Source organism: Colletes gigas, unplaced genomic scaffold, assembly GCF_013123115.1.
Source record: "Colletes gigas isolate AHSC1104 unplaced genomic scaffold, ASM1312311v1 Colletes_gigas_Sc00036, whole genome shotgun sequence".
In the NCBI taxonomy this organism is placed as follows: Eukaryota; Metazoa; Arthropoda; class Insecta; order Hymenoptera; family Colletidae; genus Colletes; species Colletes gigas.
In genome coordinates, this window is record NW_025106665.1 from 168,219 (window position 1) to 188,105 (window position 19,887).

General features: G+C 39.8%; 3 protein-coding genes across 4 annotated transcripts in view; 2 read left to right on the top strand and 1 right to left on the bottom strand.

Annotated features, from left to right (window-relative positions):
- The window catches only part of LOC122402457 (fatty-acid amide hydrolase 2-B-like), an 88,168-nt gene extending 82,035 nt beyond the window's left edge, over positions 1–6,133 (top strand). Inside the window, exons 2-11 of the mRNA XM_043405247.1 lie at positions 1,189–1,356; positions 1,435–1,606; positions 1,822–2,041; positions 2,773–2,990; positions 3,220–3,331; positions 3,695–3,993; positions 4,215–4,313; positions 4,496–4,663; positions 4,739–4,921; positions 5,336–6,133. Coding sequence (XP_043261182.1) covers positions 1,439–1,606; positions 1,822–2,041; positions 2,773–2,990; positions 3,220–3,331; positions 3,695–3,993; positions 4,215–4,313; positions 4,496–4,663; positions 4,739–4,921; positions 5,336–5,428 — 1,560 coding nt within the window. The 5' untranslated portion in view covers positions 1,189–1,356; positions 1,435–1,438 and the 3' untranslated portion in view covers positions 5,429–6,133. The remainder of the gene's footprint in view (positions 1–1,188; positions 1,357–1,434; positions 1,607–1,821; positions 2,042–2,772; positions 2,991–3,219; positions 3,332–3,694; positions 3,994–4,214; positions 4,314–4,495; positions 4,664–4,738; positions 4,922–5,335) is intronic.
- Positions 1–19,887, bottom strand: part of LOC122402460 (zwei Ig domain protein zig-8-like) — a 387,868-nt gene that overhangs the window by 96,025 nt on the left and 271,956 nt on the right. For both annotated transcript variants that reach the window (XM_043405252.1, XM_043405251.1), the window contains exon 4: positions 18,116–18,338. In XM_043405252.1, the coding sequence (XP_043261187.1) occupies positions 18,116–18,338 (223 nt within the window). The remainder of the gene's footprint in view (positions 1–18,115; positions 18,339–19,887) is intronic.
- LOC122402458 (fatty-acid amide hydrolase 2-B-like) lies at positions 9,162–12,406 on the top strand. Its single transcript, XM_043405248.1, has 9 exons — positions 9,162–9,625; positions 9,760–9,979; positions 10,285–10,502; positions 10,730–10,841; positions 10,922–11,220; positions 11,297–11,395; positions 11,525–11,692; positions 11,772–11,954; positions 12,040–12,406. Exons 1-9 carry the CDS (start codon positions 9,458–9,460, stop codon positions 12,130–12,132), a joined length of 1,560 nt encoding a protein of 519 aa, XP_043261183.1. The 5' UTR covers positions 9,162–9,457; the 3' UTR covers positions 12,133–12,406.

Here is a 19,887-nt window from a genome sequence, read left to right on the forward strand (position 1 = left end):
TATAAGAAAATCGAAGCTTTTCTGGAATATCGTCGGTCGGCGCTGATAAAGACAACGGGCGCGAAAGAGGGCAAGAAAATTAAAATAACAAAGGAAACAATTAAACGGGATCCGTCGTAACGGTGTATCGGAGGCAGGGAAACAATTTCACGAAACAGATAAAACCAGGATACGAGAAACCAGGAGAGATTGATTCCGCTCGAGAGATGATCGAAATTTATCTTCGCGTTTTAATCGGCCTAGGAACCATATCAAATTTTATACGATATTCCGATTTTCCTTTAATGAATTAATTGGTGTAAATCCAATTATACATTCTCCAGAATAAACCTGTTTTCTGATATAATTCACAGTCTTATGAGACACAAACAATGGTGGGGATGACCCGCGCCATGTGGCCATACTGTAAATTCGTTATATTAAATTGCTTCTCGAGGCTATATTATCATTTACAGGCACGTTATATCTATTCTTCCGACTGATATCTGAACTTGAATCCCGTTTCAAAAGTAAGAACGACTGTATCTTACTAACACTTTGCGATCGACGCAAATCCAACAGAAATTGTCAACTTGCCGATAACTTTTTCTACGAATTTGACAGTTTATTTAGAGATTACTAGTACCAAGGTTACGACATCCCGAGTTACATTATCGAGCAATTTATGTCACTTTTTACAAACCAGAAGAACGTTAAATTCAAATGATGTTATTTATCGTCTCTAAAAACTGATCGTAAAACGATATTCCAAGCGTAAATGAAAATATCGTACATAAATGGAGTTAACTATTTATGAACGTATAGAAATACATTTTTGGAACAATTTTTTATATTGTTATTGTACTGTAATAGGTCCTACTTTGGCAGCGTTATTTTTCATATCGCAAAGAATTTAGATTGTACATCGAATAAAAATTTTATTTAAACCTTCCCACGGGCTTTCGTTCGTCAGGAGGTGAGTGTAAAAAATTCACCAATAATTTAAATTTAAAATACAATACAAACGAACGTTACGTTTACAGAGTTTAAAAATGAATCTAAAATTTGTATTCGTTATTCTCGCATGAAATTTATCCAACTCTGGTCTCTGACCTCCCGACCCTGCATTGATAATCGCCGGCACTATGTACGATTAGGTAAAAACTAATCGCCTGGCAAAGCCAAATCAGTCCGTTTCTATATTTGAAGGCGAGAAGATGTACCCAATGGACCATGACTTTTGTGTTTAAACCGAGTAATTGGCCGGGGCGATGAAATGAGTGACATAACGGGCAGAGAAATTGTGAGATTTACCATTCAAACGGACCGTACAAGGAGATTCTGTTTCTCTTCTTAAAAAAACGGAAATAGAAACGGTGGGCACTTTTTTAAAACTGGTTTAGAAACGTATCGTCCGTAATAGAAATTTAAAAACTAGTATTCTTTGTAACAGGAAAAAATGTTTTTGTTCTACTTGATCGTTATCGTTACGAACGTGCTGCGTTTCATACTTCGCCCACTGTTCAATTATATTCATAGTAATGAACCGTTGAGAGTACCACCGATCGCGCATCCTCTGTTAAAAGTCACCGCGACCACGTTAGCCAGAAGGATCAGACAGGGACAAGTGAGTGCATATGTTTTATTAATCGTTTAACCGTGCAAGTCATGCTATTACGATCCCTCCTGTTTTACTATCAAACACAGAATTATCTAATAAAGAAAAAGAATCTTTCGCAGTTTCGTAATTCTTAATTCGCGCATAAATACAGTAGCGCAGGTTTACTTCGTTAGACAATTTTCGCAATGAAATAAATTTACAACGTTTCGTTTGTGGGATAGCTTTCTAGCCAGACCGTGGTGGAAGTATACATTCAGCGTATTAAGGAGGTAAATCCTATCCTGAATGCAGTGGTAGAGGAACGATTCGAAGCGGCTATAAACGACGCGAAAATTTGCGACGAAAATCTGAAAACTGGGAACGTTATCCCTGCTATTCTGGAAAGAGAGAAACCGCTGTATGGAGTACCAGTCTCCATCAAGGAATCCTGTGCCCTCGAAGGTAATAAGCTTCCTATAAAGACTGTGACAAACCAGGTCAAGCTTGACCCTTTGGGAATTAATTTTTACTCTACGAGGAAACTTTAGGTCAGAATGTTGTATACAGGGTGTTCGGCCAATGGACGAAAATCAAAAAGTTATTAAAAAATTAAATTAAAAAATTTCAAATCGTTCTGGAGAAATTATTTTCGATTGCGGGGCTCAATTACAATCATTTTTGGTGAATACACATACCTCCGAAATCCTACCCACTTTCTAGAAAAAAATTCGAGAATGTGCTGACATTTTTCGACGGAAAAAACAAATTTCAAATTATTCTGGAAAAATTATTTTCGGTTGCGGGGGTCAATCACAATCATTTTTGGTGAATAGACAAACCCCCGAAATCCTGCGCATTTTCGAGAAAAAAGTTCAGTATGGGCAGAACTTTAAACGTTAATAACTTTTTAACGAAGCCTCCATCAACAAATTGGTATTCTTGATTTTCGTTTTATTTTGGCCTCCAAAATCCTCCATTAAAATTTTTCCCAGGGGTGGCCGAACACCCTGTATAGTAATATTAATAATCAATTTCGTTCCCTTTTGGATTACGATTACAAGCGATAGAACAATAATAGAACCTTCTATTTGGAGAAACTAGAAGCCCCCCTTTTCTCTTCTGTCTATCTTCTTCGGTTTCGAGAAAGCAGCTTGTAATTCTTTATTTGGTCCACGTGGTTCGTTCGAAATCAGGATTGAGTTACACGAGCGGCAGCTTGGCGAGAAAAGGAGTGAAAGCTTCGAAAGACGGATCAGCGGTGGAATTACTGAAGAACGCTGGAGCTATTCCTCTGTGCGTCACCAATACGCCCGAACAGTGCTCGGGATATCATTCCGCGAATTTCCTTCATGGCACGACAAGAAATCCATACGACACGAGGAAATCGGCGGGGGGATCCTCGGGTGGGGAGGTAATAACCAAAGTCGTGAAAAAGTACAGCAATTCTCGCTTTCAGGTCCGGACTTTTACCGCTGGTTCACTGTTGATGTTTATTATCACGAGCAATCCACAAATTTTTATGCGATCAGCGATTTATCTTCGCTCGATTCCGTTTATGTGATCCGAAAGCGTGAACTAGCACGATTTTTATTAATGAAAAAATCAATGTCCAGATTCGAAGCAAATGTTGCTTATTGCAGGGTGCGTTGATCGGCGCTGGGGCATCGATACTTGGGCTTGGTTCGGATCTGTTGGGGTCGATTAGGGTACCCAGCCTCTTCAATGGTATTTTTGGTCACAAACCTACACCAGGTACCCCGAACAGCTTATAAATTTCTCTCAGCACACGCCTCGTAGAATTAAAAGCAAATCAATTTTGTACAAAGCATACATTCGTTAGACATTTATATTTCATAATCACTACCAATCATATATGTTTCAAATCGCGTTTATTCCAATGCAAGGTAATGTTTTAATCACCCGAATTAATGAATCACTGAATTAAATATTATGTTACTAACCAATCCCATCATATGTTGAGCGAAGGAATATTATTTTCCTTAAATATAATTGGACCTATATTCTCTAACAGTATAACTTGTCGGTTTAAAAAAATTCGCTAATAAATATTTAGTTTACGAACGAGCCTGATATTCGTCCGTATCTGCTCCGCAGGAATTATTCCTAATCGCGGGCATATTCCGGATTTCAAAAACACATCGTTGGAATATATGTTCGCCTACGGTCCCATGGCGAGATACACGGAAGATCTTTACTTGGCTATGAGAGTGCTGAGTTCCGAGTGCGAGACACCGTTGCGTTTAAAAGAGCACGTTGACTTGAAAACTCTACGAGTGTTTTACGCGAACAATATCGATAGCTACTGTTGCTTCGGTTCGACTACGCCGGACATAAAACAAGCGATTAAAAAGGCCACGTGTTATCTGTCGCAGAATGGTGCACAAGTAGAACAGGTATTAACGTTTAAATAAACAAGTATATTTTGTAGAATCTTGATTCTAAAGAGATTCGTGTGTATAATAGAATTTTATACCTGGAAGAATGGTCGAATTATTTCCATATGTTTCCTGCACTGCCATTGGAAAAATAGTGCGCTTATATTTTCTTTATTTCTCGGGCAATAAAGTGCAGAACTTTACGATATTGCATACTCAGTGGTGGGTTTCTATTGCAGTTGTCGCAGGAATGGATACGCGATTCGATCCTCTACGTGCTATTCACTTTTCTGGCAGACGACGTGCCTCAAGTGCTTCTGGATCCTAAACAGCCCGACGTAACGCTAGCATTATAATATTTTTATCATAGCGGACTACGCGAATAACTTTAATCGTTTGGACGAATATCCTGACGTCAATTTATAAACTTAATAATTACTTTTCCTTTGAGAGAAAATCAAATTTAGTTTAATAGTATATTAGGCCGCGCATGAAATATAAATAATAAAATTCCCCGCAGAAAAAGACGAGGGCGAGCCTCGAAAATTTGAAGGCGATGTTTGGTTTATCGAACTTCACGCTGCAGCCTATCAGTTTCCAACTGCTGGTGGACAATCGTGGATTTTGTACACCCGCGGAAAAAGATAATATAAAATTGTTGACGGACAACATGCGTCAGAAAATCAACGTACGTGTGCAATTTTGATCTAACGTACAGGATATTTGTTTGGAGAACTTTCATGGCCCACTAATGTGCTTACAGAAACTGTTAGGCAACGACGGAGTGTTTATATTTCCCACGTATCCCCAAGCGACAGCGGTACCGGAATTAATTTTCCTTCAATCCTTTTTTAATAAATATTGCACGTTCTGTAACGCGTTGCAATTACCATCGACCCATGTTCCAATGGGATTGAACAACGACGGTTTACCAATTGGGTTTCAGGTAATTAATCTTCGAAAAAGTATTTTTTCCGTTATCCATTGAGTTATCGGTTGATACCGGGTCTCCAATTATGCTCGAGATTAAAAAATCACTACGTAATCGCGAGTAATTTGGAACTATCTCATATCCACAAATTAACGTTAAGCTTCTTTGAAGATGCTGGCACACGTGTACGCCTATTTTCAAAATTATCTTTTAAATTAAGTTTTCTAATAATATAACATGATTATACGAAAATTAATACAAATTTTTGTTCATTTCTGGCAAAATAACTCGTCTCTGAAGAGATTTGATTATGACACTTGATACTTTCACGAATGCTTTTCTGCTATCTAAATTATTTCGATCGTTTCATTTGCCATATTTGTTCTAGTATTCTACAGGGTGACAAAATTGTGGGGAATTGTGTTTCAGGTGATAGCGGCGTCTTATCAGGACCGACTTTGCTTAGCAGTGGCTAGGGAATTGGAAAAGGCCTTCGGGGGTTGGATACCTCCCACCAGTTGAATATTAGTCTCATCGATAAGGAATCTTCGTGTTCTATCTAGACCAAAAATCATTACTTGTATTATATCGTTGTTGTTAGTAACTAAACCTATCTGTATATTTAGACTTCGCGTGGATAAGTCATCTAAAATACAGCATGTGGGTGGACAAAAACATTGGAACGTGACGATTAATGATTTGTTTTATATATTTTTCTTTATTTATTCGACGTCTTTATTGCTCAAAAGAAAAGATACAGAAATTTTAAAAGAACGATAATATTTGATAGAAACAGTAAAAAGCGAAGTTCAACGATAAGACAGCTCTTTCGGTTTGTATTATCTTAAAGGTTACGGAATAATATCTGAGAATATTTGGAATATCTCAGTTTCTTTCGATGAAACGTTCTGCGTGTTTGTGTTATTAATTTTTAAAGAAACAAGGAAATGATTCGCATTTTCTACGCTTGACAAGCAAGTGTCCGGTGACCTATGGTCGGCAGTTTATACTCGAAAGTGAGCCCCGGCAATAGTGAAAGAAGTGGTAGAGGAAACCTCAACGAAGCGAAACGACGAGGCAAAATGAAATATCGTTTTGTACATGCTACTAAAAGTGCTACATAGTAGCTATTCCACGGTAATAAGTACGAAACAAAATAAAGCTATTATCATTTGCGCGGTCGTCTGTGAAATAAACTGAGAAATAACAGGTTTATCGTGTATATATATTACCACATCGCTGAAAAATAATCGCGTGGATTAATCAAAACATTCATTAATCCTTTTATAATAATAAATTTTGTTACAGTTTTTAATTAAAATTTCATTACTTCTAAAGTCAGATAAGTTTTTCTTTGTATAGACTATAGTATAGTTATTCTATTACATAGTTATAAAGATTATACGAAACTATGTTAAATTAACTTTACTTTCACGTTTTATCAACCATTTTAACCGTTTAATGGTGTATTCAATTTATTTCTCCTTCAATTAAACCGAAAGTAAAGTGAAATGGACTTCATAAAATTGTCATTCTGTTTTAATAGAAAGTTTTGTTTCGTAATTTGAAATGAATTTATAATTTTATCTTCAGAATGGCCAGAATCTATAAATGAAAAGCAAAACCAATATTTTGTTTTATATGTAATTTTTATCAAGTGATTATACCAGCCTCCTATTCTGCTTTGCAAATAGTCTAACGTCCAGATATTGCGTAATATTCATATATGTAAATCACCGTTGCACATAAATATGGAACACGCAATCGTTTGCCGATAGTATATTAGCTAAATGAGAAAAATGATTCGTTACAAGAAGTGGTATATACGAGTCTATTCCTAATGAAAACACCAATTAACATAACTGGTTGATGTTCTCAAGACACCGGATACATTAAATAGTTACAAATGTTACCGCATTGATAAAATAGCTTCAAACTATTAAGTATATACAGGGTGTTCGGCCACCTCTAGCAAAAATTTTAATGAGCGATAGTAGAGGCCAAAATAAGACGAAAATCAAGAATACTAATTTGTTGATGGAGGCTTCGTTGCAAAGTTATTAACATTTAAAGTTCCGCCTGTAGAATGACAATCCGCTGAACAGCTGGTTCGCGCGGACGGTTGCGGCAGGCGAGTGCTAGTGGTTCTCACGCAGCATGAAAAATTCTGATTACCGACATTATCGACAGCCTTAGATTTTTGTCCACTTATGGGAATGCGAACACCTTACGTTGAATAAGATTCAACCTGTCTTATGAAAATCCAGAAGGGCATATCAAAACTAGTCCGACGAGATTTTCACAGAGAAAGGGTGAATGCCAGTTCCAATACACAATGTTGTGAACAAAAATCACCCACATGCGATTATACACGCCCCACGATTGTCCACAGTGTCCACAAGTATCCACAAATAATCCTTTCAGGCACTAACCACTATGCAATTAAATAAACACGTACCGCGATTATGTTATTCGTGAATGTCTACGTGTACGTGTATCACGATTCTTCCGAGTTACTTACGAATAAAACTGTTATTAATTTTTCAAATACACTTCAATTTAAAAATGTAAAAAGGAATCGCAGGATAAATGAAATTTTCGCATCGATTTACGTTCACGGCGAAGAATGTAACAATACTAGCAGCTGACTGTGCCATCGATCGACGAGGTTCAGAGAAACATATGCCGAACAGGCCCCGATTCTACGTCACTCGCCTCGCTTATCTCTCTCACACACAGCGGAGACAAAGGGCAGCATCGGCACGTGTTCGGCCAGCTAGTCAGTCGTAAAACAGTATCAGTCAAGCTAGTTCACGCGACACATTTCAGTTATGTATTAAGTAGCATGTAAGAAATACAGTGATATAAACAATCAGCGAATACTTATTAAATTCCTGTTTACATTTTTAAATTGAAGTGTATTTGAAAAATTAATAACCGTTTTATTCGTAAGTAACTCGGAAGAATCGTGATACACGTACACGTAGACATTCACGAATAACATAATCGCGGTACGTGTTTATTTAATTGCATAGTGGTTAGTGCCTGAAAGGATTATTTGTGGATACTTGTGGACACTGTGGACAATCGTGGGGCGTGTATAATCGCATGTGGGTGATTTTTGTTCACAACATTGTGTATTGGAACTGGCATTCACCCTTTCTCTGTGAAAATCTCGTCGGACGAGTTTTGATATGCCCTTCTGGATTTTCATAAGACAGGTTGAATCTTATTCAACGTAAGGTGTTCGCATTCCCATAAGTGGACAAAAATCTAAGGCTGTCGATAATGTCGGTAATCAGAATTTTTCATGCTGCGTGAGAACCACTAGCACTCGCCTGCCGCAACCGTCCGCGCGAACCAGCTATTCAGCGGATTGTCATTCTACAGGCGGAACTTTAAATGTTAATAACTTTGCAACGAAGCCTCCATCAACTGATTAGTATACTTGATTTTCGTCTTATTTTGGCCTCTACTATCGCTCATTAAAATTTTTGCAAGAGGTGGCCGAACACCCTGTATATAGATATAGATATATAGATATTAGTACAAATTTTGTTATAAAAATAAATTATTAAGAGATGTTCTTTTTCTATTGATATTAATTAATACCACGTGGTTATTACTTCACACATTCGAGTAACACAAAATTCCTAGAAATTCGATCGTGTTACATCTCTGTTCAAGCAATCCGGTCTGTTAAATACGTCATCTTTATTATTTATTTTGTTATTCCTTTCTTATTTGATATTCTACACTTGACATAATTTTCTTTTTTACTGCCTCCAAGGCTAGGTTTATAACATATAATTGTATTGGACACATTTCAGTGGCAGTTGTCACTATATCTATAGAAATAGACATGACTGGTGATATTTAAAGTTCGTCTTTAGTTTTGCAGATCATTAATAACAACGCAAGGTTTCATATAATCGATAGTATTTTCATCGCGTGGCATCAATATGTCTGTTACGTCGTCGTGACAGATATATCTAAATCTCAGGATAGGTCACAAAATTCGCATTTTGGCGGATTGTTGAATCTCGAAGCATTCGAACTAACTCGTACGAATAAAATTCTTGCGTTCTTGCATAAATACATTCGTAAAGACGTAACGAAGCGTATACGAAATTGAACTATCATTCCCAAAAAAAAATTTAATCATCGAACCGCTGAGCATACTTTGGCACGCTCTGACCTCTCGACACTGCATCTGGAATCGTTGATACTTGTAACGGATACGTAAAATACTGGTCGACTGGCGAATCACAGCCAGTGTACACTCGCGTGCGAGACGGAGGAGTTGCGTCAGTCGGTTCGCATTTTTCTTTTTAATAAGATTCACCGAGCATAGAGGAGAGACGAGACACGCGAACGTAGACGAATAGTTGGATTTACGGCTCGATCGTATCGACTTGTCGTCGAGTGTAGCAAGTTTACGACTTGTCGCGGTCTGAGAAACACGGATGGTGTGCGCTGTGTTCATCTAGCTTGAAGACGCGTGGATCGGAAGCGAACTTTCGAGGCTCGGTACACTAGATAGCAGGCAAAATGATTGTCGCCAACATGATAGTCGTCTCTATGCACCTATTGCACTTTGTTCTCCGCCCTCTGGTCTATCTTGTTCGCATCAGGAGACGGCCGAGCATACCATCGATCAGGAATCCTCTGTTAAGAGTCAGCGCGACCACGTTAGCCAGGAGGATCAGAAACGGAGAAGTAGGTTCAGGTTAAATTATTCTGCCGTTAGAAAACAGATCAAAAGTTCCAGGCGTCAGCTATTTAGAAACATTATAAAATCACTTAAACCGTAACCGTATTATATTTTATGTAACTGCTTTGAATTGTTAAAGCTTACTAGTCAGACCGTAGTGGAAGCATATATAGGGCGTATTAAGGAAGTGAATCCTTTCTTAAATGCCGTGGTGGAGGAACGATTCGAGGCGGCTGTAAACGACGCGAAAATTTGCGACGAAAATCTGAAGTCTGGAAACGTTGCTGCCGCTACTCTGGAAATTGAGAAACCGCTTTACGGAGTGCCAATAACTGTCAAGGAATCCTGTTCCCTCGAAGGTGAAACGCATCCATTAAAGATACATTAAGCCCGTTGGACTCTGCGATAAACGCATTTCATTTCGTGTCTCGAACAATGGAACTTCAGTGGTGGACAGTGGTGGATACATAATAACAAATGGAGTTTCGTGTAATCGTTATAGCCATTTTCTGTTTCGATAATTAACTCGAGATTTAGGAACACGATTAAGAAGTTTACGTATTTATATATTTAATAGTTAAATATTTGTATTCGAGTTTGAGATGTGATTCTACGTGTTAAAATTGTTGAATTTGGATTTGACTTAAAAATTTTGTAAAATTAGGATTGAGTTTGACGGGTGGCACCAAGGCGCGAAGAGGAATGAAAGCTGCGGAAGATGGGGCAGTGGTAGAAATGCTAAAGAGCGCGGGAGCTATTCCTCTATGCGTTACCAACACGCCCGAATTGTGTACGGGGCTTCATTCTACGAATTTCCTTCATGGCTCGTCGAGAAATCCATACGATACGAGGAAATCGCCAGGAGGATCTTCGGGCGGAGAGGTAATAACTGTACCTGCGTACAATAGTACAATACGTACAATAATCCTCGCTTCTATGCCTAATCCTCATCCCGGACTTAAGAGCAGCAATTATCCCAATTTCCTACCTATCAGAGATTCCTCTCGGTCACGGCTGGATTCGGGCAAAATTTATTCACGAATAGCAAATTAAATTTTTAAATGTTTTTTAATTTTCCTAAAATGTTATTCAGCAAATTCTCGTTGTAGGGTGCGTTGATTGGCGCAGGAGCGTCGATACTCGGGGTCGGTTCGGACATATTGGGATCCATAAGACTGCCAAGTCTCTTCAATGGTATTTTTGGTCACAAACCTACACCAGGTACACGTGTTCTCTGTTAACCAAGGTTTAGGTTCTCGAACAGCTAGACGAATAAAATGGATTCGGCGTTTGATTCACAGGCGTTATTCCTAATCATGGACATTTCATAGACCCCATAAATACGTCGTTGGAATATTTGTTTTCGTTCGGTCCGATGGCGAGGTACGCGGAAGACCTTCATTTGGCTATGAAAGTGTTGTCCGCCAAGTGTGGGAGACCCTTAAACTTGGACGAGCCGGTGGACTTGAAAAATCTTCGAGTGTTTTACGTGAAGAACATCAAAAGTTTCTGTGGCATTAGATCAACCACGTCGGATATAAGACGATCGATCAAAGAAGCGATACAATACATGGCTGTGAAAGGTGCAAGCATTCACCGGGTAATAATTTTACAGAAGCTTCAGCGAATCGTAGAAAAAAAAACCGTAACGATACAAAAGCTGGTTTGTTTTGCAGTTATCGCAAGAATGGGTAGAGAATTCGCTCATGTACGTGCTATCTAATTTCCAAGACGGTAATATACCAGACATACTGGTGGACTGTCACCACCCTGACGTAAGGTTCACGCTATAATTTCGTTATTTTGTAGTGGCGCAGATGAAACAAATTCTAGAAACGAGTCACGAGTAATTTGTTTCTCGAAATGAAATCAAATTCATTTATAATCGATATCATTTTGTACAGAGAAGGAAGAAACGAGTGGCCGAGTGCTCGAAAGCATTCTTTGGCCTTTCGAACTTCACGCTTCACGCCAGCATTTTCGCATTATTGGCGGAGTATCGTGGATTCCTGCCCCGTTCGAAAGCGAAACATTACGAGGAAGTGAAGGAGAACATGCGTCAAAGAATCAACGTACTGAATATTACATTTCATCCAATAGACACTCGTGACCCGTTTACTGATCCTTCCTGATTCGTTGATGTTTTTGCAGAAGTTGCTCGGCGACGACGGAATATTTATATGCCCCACGTATCCTCACACGTCGCTTCGGCCAGAATTAGCTACTTTCGAAATAGATGCGGTTAATTATTGCACGATTTCCAATGTGTTGAAGTTACCGTCGACCCATGTTCCAATGGGACTGAACAAGGACGGAATGCCTATTGGATTTCAGGTAATTATTAACTGAAGAAATATTGGCAGTTTGTAATTTACTAGACATATACCAGGTGAGAAATTTGGAAAAAATTGTGCTTCAGGTGATGGCTGGATACAATCAGGACCGTCTCTGCTTAGCAGTGGCCAGGGAGTTGGAAAAGGCCTTTGGTGGGTGGGTGCCTCCTGCCAGCTGATTATCTATTTCCTGGGCTCTAATTCTTCGGTTAGATCTTTACCAATACAGTACATGTATTATATCGACTGTTGATCATCATGGTTATTCTATTGAAAACTGCTGTCTTTTTAAAGTAAGGTAACCTTTCACGTACCTTTAAAAACTGATAACTATTATCATTCTTTGAACGTATCTTAAAACAGTAATTTAAAACAATTGGGTAATTGCAAAATGCTTGATAGATTTCTAAAGTAGATGCTGCATTCTTTATTATAACGAGGCTATGTATTAGAAATTGCGTGTTAGATTGTTAAATTCGTTTTATGTTGCGGCGTATTATATTGTACGAATTTCAAAGAAATTCGATCGTTGTAGTTATAGTAGGAAGTATACGAACCACATACTTCATCTGAAATTACTATAGACGGATACCTCGCAAAATTTTAACGAGGTAAACTCAAAAGTTCCTGCAAGATCTGTCCGACGAAAGTCGAGGAGGGTCTAACGAGAAATTTATTAGGAACAAAACCACAAATATTAACTGTCGCAACGCCTATATTTTTACTAATAAAGATATAGCGAAATCTTATCCACGTATTGTTGCGGATTTTAATATTGTTTGTATTCGTTAACGATTAAGTTGTATCGCGTTGTGTACGAATAAATGGAAATAGGCAGTTGTTAATTGTTCTGGCAACGAACGGTGTTGTTCGAGAGCTCTTGAAACTTTGAAATAGTTGGAACGTGTCGTTATTTTCTGTAGGTAAGTAGGTATTAATTAGTTTTATTGTGTCGTGTAGTCGAGGAGTACAGTTCTGGTAATAATTCTGAAAATATAGTATTGAAGTAACCCGTGGATAAAACGATAACGACCATGTAGATTTAACAACGTGCAAAATTTGAAGCAAATTCATGGCGACTAAAGGAGAGAGGAGTTGATCGTTTTTGAATAGGGCCCTTTGGCATTTTATCAAAAACTGTTTTCAACGTTGCGCGATAGTGTCTCGTTAAAATGTTTAAACTCGCCGTTCGAAATGTTTTCGATGATGGAAAAATTGTTTCTAAAATCCATAAAACGCGACTGTATTCACACCATTATTGTTTATACGTATTGCGAATCATTTCTGAACAACTTTCAATCACGTACAATCAACCAGTCACCTGTGGAATTTTATTTGCTCGTTTATTGGCTCAAAGACCAACCACAATTCAACCAGTGCTATTTTTGAATAAATATCAGAGAGAATTAAATTTTACGTAAAGGGATTACATTTCATTATCTTCTTCCACGAAGTAGAAATTAATTTAAATATCTATTGGCTTTGATTCGAATAGGATTAAAGGGACAATAGGTGAATAGATTTGTGTATCGCCGGGAATCCATGTAGATGAGATTTACAATCTTCCCAAGTGAAATTCGTCTGAATTGCGGTATGTCAGTCGGCAGAAATACATAGACGTGACAATTACTTAGACCGGCGCTGTCCAAAGTTGACTCCCAGGGGGCAAACCCTTCTCCACCATCGTTCATCGTTACCATGGAACACAGACACGATTGTATGTAAAGTAAAACCGCGTACCCGGGTCAAACGGAGTACCTCTGTTTCTCCGTAATGAGTGTTGCAATCTGTAACCAGCACGAAATACTAGTTCTATGCCTCCATCGAAGTGGTTAACACTCGTCTAACAAAATATTCTTCAAAGAAATCTGCAGTATTAGAACTTATGCCCCTTCTAATTTCACGCGATTGATTTTAGACGTAAAACGTTATCGTTTACGCGATGCATGTCTCGTGAATAATATTTTGAAACGATACAAAAATGGGAATTGTTCGCCGAGACCATCCCAGCGCGACCTCGTATCGAACTCCGGCCGATTTTTCGTAACCATTGCACAATTTTAAACCGCGAAGACATCGCAAAGACGTTCAACGTTGCAATAATGGTGTATAAACAGGAGCAGGGTTTTCTGTATAAGCACAGAACCGCGGAGGAAGTGGAAATATTTACAGACCGGTTCGGTACCGAAAGTTTGGAATCTATCTACCTGAAGGCAGTGCCCGACAATATTTACACACCTGCAATCAATTTACTGATTTCCTCGCGAATTACACCGAACCCTCCAGCCAAACATTTGCCAATACACAATTTCTCGATGCGATTAATCGATGATTGCCGGCAATTTTAAACTTACTTTTGAAATTCATGTAACGTGATCTATAAAATTGGGCCCAAGAATTTAAAGAGATGCTACCGCAGACCAGAGATGGACAAAATTCTGTTTTAATAGTAGACGATAAATAACGACCATAAATTTGTATTCATTCGATATTTTATACATTAGGATCAATACATAATTTACATTACTGGAGCAGCAAAATTACTAATTAGAACCGAACAGTTTTTAGAGTCGAATCCTGAATATTTTACTTCCGTTTCGTGGATCATCCGAGGTACTGATATTTAAATGTTGCACGTTGGTGCCCCACGCACGATGCTCATTAACAATGCCTCTTTAAGCCACCACCAAGGGAGATTTTACAGTGTAAACGTAACTCCGGCTCAGTATAATATCTTCGTTCATATTTTTGCTCTTAATACGGCCACGTAGCTTAAACGAAGAGAAGGAGACATTGCTCACAACCCCCCGTGCCGCTAATAAAGGTTAATGAAAACAGTAATAAGGATCCCGGTGTTATTTTTCATTAACGCGACTCCCCGCAGCGCTATCGCGAGCTATCTCGAAGCTTCTTATAGGTTTGCAATTCGCGTATTCCCCACGCACTCTCGAGCAATCTTTCGAGCAAATAAAAATTACGCGTCTCGCTATCATTTAGAAATCGAATCGGTATCGTCGTTGATATCTTGGAATTACGAAAGGCCCGTTTATCGTTGCACTCGTCGATTCTGAAGATCGTTTCCAACCCTCCTGCATAAATAGTTATTAGCAAAAGCGGGGAAATTGTTTTCTGACGTCCCGCGCGAGCGAACGATCCGTACCAAGAAAGAGAAACGTGAACTGAAGTGTGGATCTTAACGCAATTGTTTCGCTTTAACGCAGTTGATAACGCTTTTGCCCGCGTCTCTCGCGACACGGCCGTTTTCCGGGTTGCTCGGGCGGAAATAAATGCACGCCGTAATTGAAATGTAAATTTCGCCGGAATAATTGTATCGACCGTGAAAGAGAGGACGCGGGGTAGGGGGAACGCGTTCTCTGTCAAACGTTGACTCGATTGAGAATAATGGTATGTTTTCGCTTAATAGATAAAGAGACGAACATTCGAAAATGCACTCCTCAGCGGATGAATAATGTAATTTTCATCGACAGTCGGTCGCTTTCGTTCAAATTGAAAATTCGCGTCCCGGCTAAAAGCTCTCCAATTTCCTACCAAACGAGCGCCGTATTTTTTCCCCTCCCCCCGCCTCTCCGTCGTTCGCCGATTGTTTTATATCGGCGCAAATGAGCAACAATACAGGTTTCGGTTTCGACGCCGTGATCGAATCGTTGATTCGACGGAATTTTGAAAATCGTCCGTCGTTCGAAAGAGACGTTTCGTAACATTTTCGTCGCCGGGGCGAAAATGTTTTTCCAAATTGAACGCGATCGTGTATGCACGTACGGGACGAATTTACCGCTGGAATGTAAAATTTGAAAAGTGTCGAGCTCCCTGCTGTCACCGCGGGAACAGCGGCGCGACGTTTCCTTTGTCGTTCAACATTCAATTTTGATACGCTCCATGTTTTCGGTGAACGCCTCAATTTCTTGCGAACGCAAAACTCAGAAAACTCTTCGATCGGTGCAACCGATTGAATCGTAAGAGAAAATAATTTTATTATCGCTTTCATAAAGTAAATTTCAGTACAACATTCGTTAGTTTCGCTATGAAATAAGAAAATTGTATTGTCCGGAAGTTTGGTTACTATTTGTCATCGTTGGCCAAACTATCGAATGGCCTTTGCCGGTACAGTTTCTGCCGGATTTGCTATACACGATTCGCCAGAAGCGACTTACAAACTCGCTGCTCCGTCGATCGTGAGTAATTACACGACAAAGGCGAGAATTACATAGTCGAACGCGCGGGGTCGCCGTTTTTACGGAATCGTTTGTTCGGTCGATCGCTTCGAGGGTCAAGGGCCAGCGAATGATAAACGATCCCGCGCTTTCACAGGAATGTCCAGCGAGCTCATCACTGTACGGGAAATGCGAGAGAAAAGTGCGATTTCTCCCGAGAGATTTTCTGGTTCCGTGCGTCTCTTTGAGAGGACTTGGATCGGATCGATGCACGAACTCAGCGATTCGTCGTACTCGTACTCGTACTCAGGCCAGCGTACGTTATTATTTCGCATCTTCGATTTGTCAGTGCTGCAATAAATATATCAATACTTTCACGTCCTCATGGTTCACAAAAATTTCAAAAATGACACCATGTTGGTGTTAAGGGGCCATTCTACCTTGTAGGCACGAAAAATACACGTTTCTCTGTGATTTTTTTTTTACGGGCTATTAAAGAGCGATTAATTCTGGGTTTTGTGGATACATTTATTATATATTTAGCTATATTTACGAATTTTTGCAACGTATGATATCTATTGATTACGCTGTTTTTGTTGATCAACGAACAACAGTTTTTACGATGTCATATCTTGCGAACAAGTTATAGATGAGTGTGGTTATAGCATGAACCAGGATCTTTTAAAAAAAAACAAAAAATGGCAAAATGGTAGCTATTTTATGAAAAAATACTGAATATTTTCATTTATTCATGCTATAGAGAGACCAGTTCTAAAAATACCGGATAAATTTCTTGTTGATATCTTGAATAGTTATTTCGTTATCACATACGCAGTGCTGAAAAATGTATTTTCGAAAAAAACAGCTTTAAAGATTCACGTCCAGTTGTTATACCTGCACGCGGTACATTTCACCAGGCTATAACTTCGTTAGTTTTCAGAATTTCAATTTAATATTTGGTAGATATATTTTCGAGATTACATACTAAAAGAAAACGCAAAAAAAAAATTCGATTTTTTATATCCCGCAAAGTAGAAAAGACCCTTAAGGAAACCTGCAACATACTCGAAATATTTTCGACGGATTCATCGAACCGAAAGCAAAATAATATTGCCATAGAAATAATGCAACGAAATCCTTGAATATTTTCAGCGCGTTAAATTATTTCCGCGAGCCGTTGTCATTCAAATTTAATATCGCGAGAATAAAAATATTACAGCACGGTAAGATAAAAATTACCGGTAGGTTTCGCGTGCAGCGGCGCTGGTTTCTCGACGAATAAAGGCAGAGAGCTTAACCGGCCCGGAATACAAGTCGGAGAAGTAATCTCGCGCAATCGAACCCTTGTTCGACTTCGTGGCTTAACTCGAAATCGGTATCAACCAATCCCAGGTGTTCAATTGGCAACGCGCCAGTATTTAAGCATGGCTTAAATTTCGTGCAACGGCCGCGGAACTGGGGCAGATTCAGATTAGAATTAACTGATTGTTGCGTAGAGCGTTGTAATTAGCCGCGCGTTCCCGACGTACCGACGCTTAATTAAAATCGTACCGTGATGAATTGACCGTGATGGTTCGCTTTCAAGACACGGCACTTCGTATCGACCTACTTGTACGGGAGAGTGCTTTACGGAAACGCGGAGGCCCTCGTACCATTCGAATCGTATGTACTGCACGGAGCCATAAAGATTGCCCCTGAGCGATGTTCACGATGTGAGAGAAATACGACTTTCCGTCCATAAAATGCCTCTCCATTATAGCTGCGCCATTAATTGTCAGCTTGTGCTGTACGAGATCTTCGAAGTGTCCCCTGTCAAAAATTCTCAACGAGCTCTGCAAGCTCGTCGGTATGCCTCCGACACAAAATTTTGGAGCTTCGACCGTTTCTCAAAGTCCCAGAAACGTAACTAAAGTTACCACGCGATTTGTATTAAGAATTATTCAACAGGTACACAGCTTTAAAATGGTAAAACGAACCAGATAACACTCACCGATCACGTTCAGATGCACGATGTGGCTCATGTGCGGCGTCGTGGAGACCTGGCACTCGTAGTATCCGCTGTCTCGAAGCTGCGGATACCTGATTTGAAGCATCCAGTCGTCCGTCTGCGCGATGTGGATCGCCCTGAATCGCTGGTCGTTCGTGTAGGTGTAACTACCGAGGGTGAGCAGGTGGATGTCTCTGTGTCGCACCCAGGATACTTGCAGCGACATCTGAGAACGGGGGGAACGCCGGTTAATCGAATAATTAATGCCAGATATTAATCGCGCGATCGTTCGTGACGAGCAGGAAAATGGGACGCGATAACGCGGAAAGATTTAAACGGTGTTCGCGAGACTCGCGGGCCAGTTCTTTGTTCCTCGTTAAGGGTTTCCCATTAAGCGGGACCGCGTAATTGGAAGTAGCTCGTTTCTGTGTTGTGCTGGCAATTAGCGAAACTACGGGGTCGACATTTAGCGGGGAATTCGCGATCCCCTCGACCGTCGTTTCGAGTTTCGCGCCATTCTCGGTCTCCGTTTTCCTTCATTTTTTTCTTACTGCCCCGAGCACATTTTTTTGGTTGTTGGAAGAGACTGAAAGATTTTGAAACGACGCTCGTAATTATTCGATATGAGGTTTATCGACACCAGTGTCTTTTACTGTCTTATAGAGTCACTAATTTTCTATTTGTGACAAGAAACACCTTCGCACTTGTCATAGCCATATTCTATATTTCTCACGGGTGCTCAAGCGACCTATTCGTATGCAGGGTGTTCTAAAGAAGATTCTAAAGACAAAAATAAGACGAAAATCTAGGATACTAATATGTTGATCGAGGCTTCGTTAAGAAGTTATAGAAACATATCCGGCGACACAGTATAGTTTCGGTAAAGAATTTTTTTCTCGAAAGTGCGTAGGAATTCGGGGGTATGTCTGATGACCAAAAATGATTGTATTTGACCCCTGCAACCGAAAATAATTTTTCCGTGAAGAATTTGAAATTTTTTAATTTAATTTTTTAATAACTTTTTAACGAAGCCTCAATCAACAAATTGATATTCTTGATTTTCGTCTTATTTTGGACTCTAGAATCTCCCATTAAAATTTTTCCCAGGGGTGGCCGAACACCCTGTATATACAAACCTCGATCGACCACTGGTGGGCCCTGCAAGCGTCCACAGAGTTTTACAAACACAAAGAGATAGAACAATATTGTGAGAATTACAAGAAACGTAACATACGTTCACACAATTTGCACTGTATTGGACCTAATTTTCCAGGTTCGTCGGAATAGGTTGAACAAACCGGGTGTGACGGTTTTGAGAAAAGTCTGAAGGCAGAGGTTAATAAATGTTGCCTGGTTATGCTAACGTCGACGCGTGATATCGAGGCGACATCCGGCGCGTCTGCCGTCGCTCGTAATCCTCCATTAAAAATTAATTGAAACGCGTTCCATAATGCACGAGATTTGAATTTTCATTGGGGGGTTCGCGGGGTCGCGAGATTCAAGGGTTGCACAGAAGTTCCTCGTTCGCCGTCGCGTCGTTTCCGGCGTAGTGGAAAATTAATAGAGCCCGCTTTGCATATCGTCGTAAAGTTAGCGCGCGAGATAAAACGCCTCGGGACGCGATAATTGGACATCCCGAGCCAGCGACGTGTAAATATTTGCTCCCTTTGTAACGGCTGACACGCGTATCTCGTGGAAAGTGTCTCGACGCGAGGCGCCGATGCTCGACACTTGCGGCGAGCCGACTGTCAGCGTCCTGGGTATCCTCGAAAACG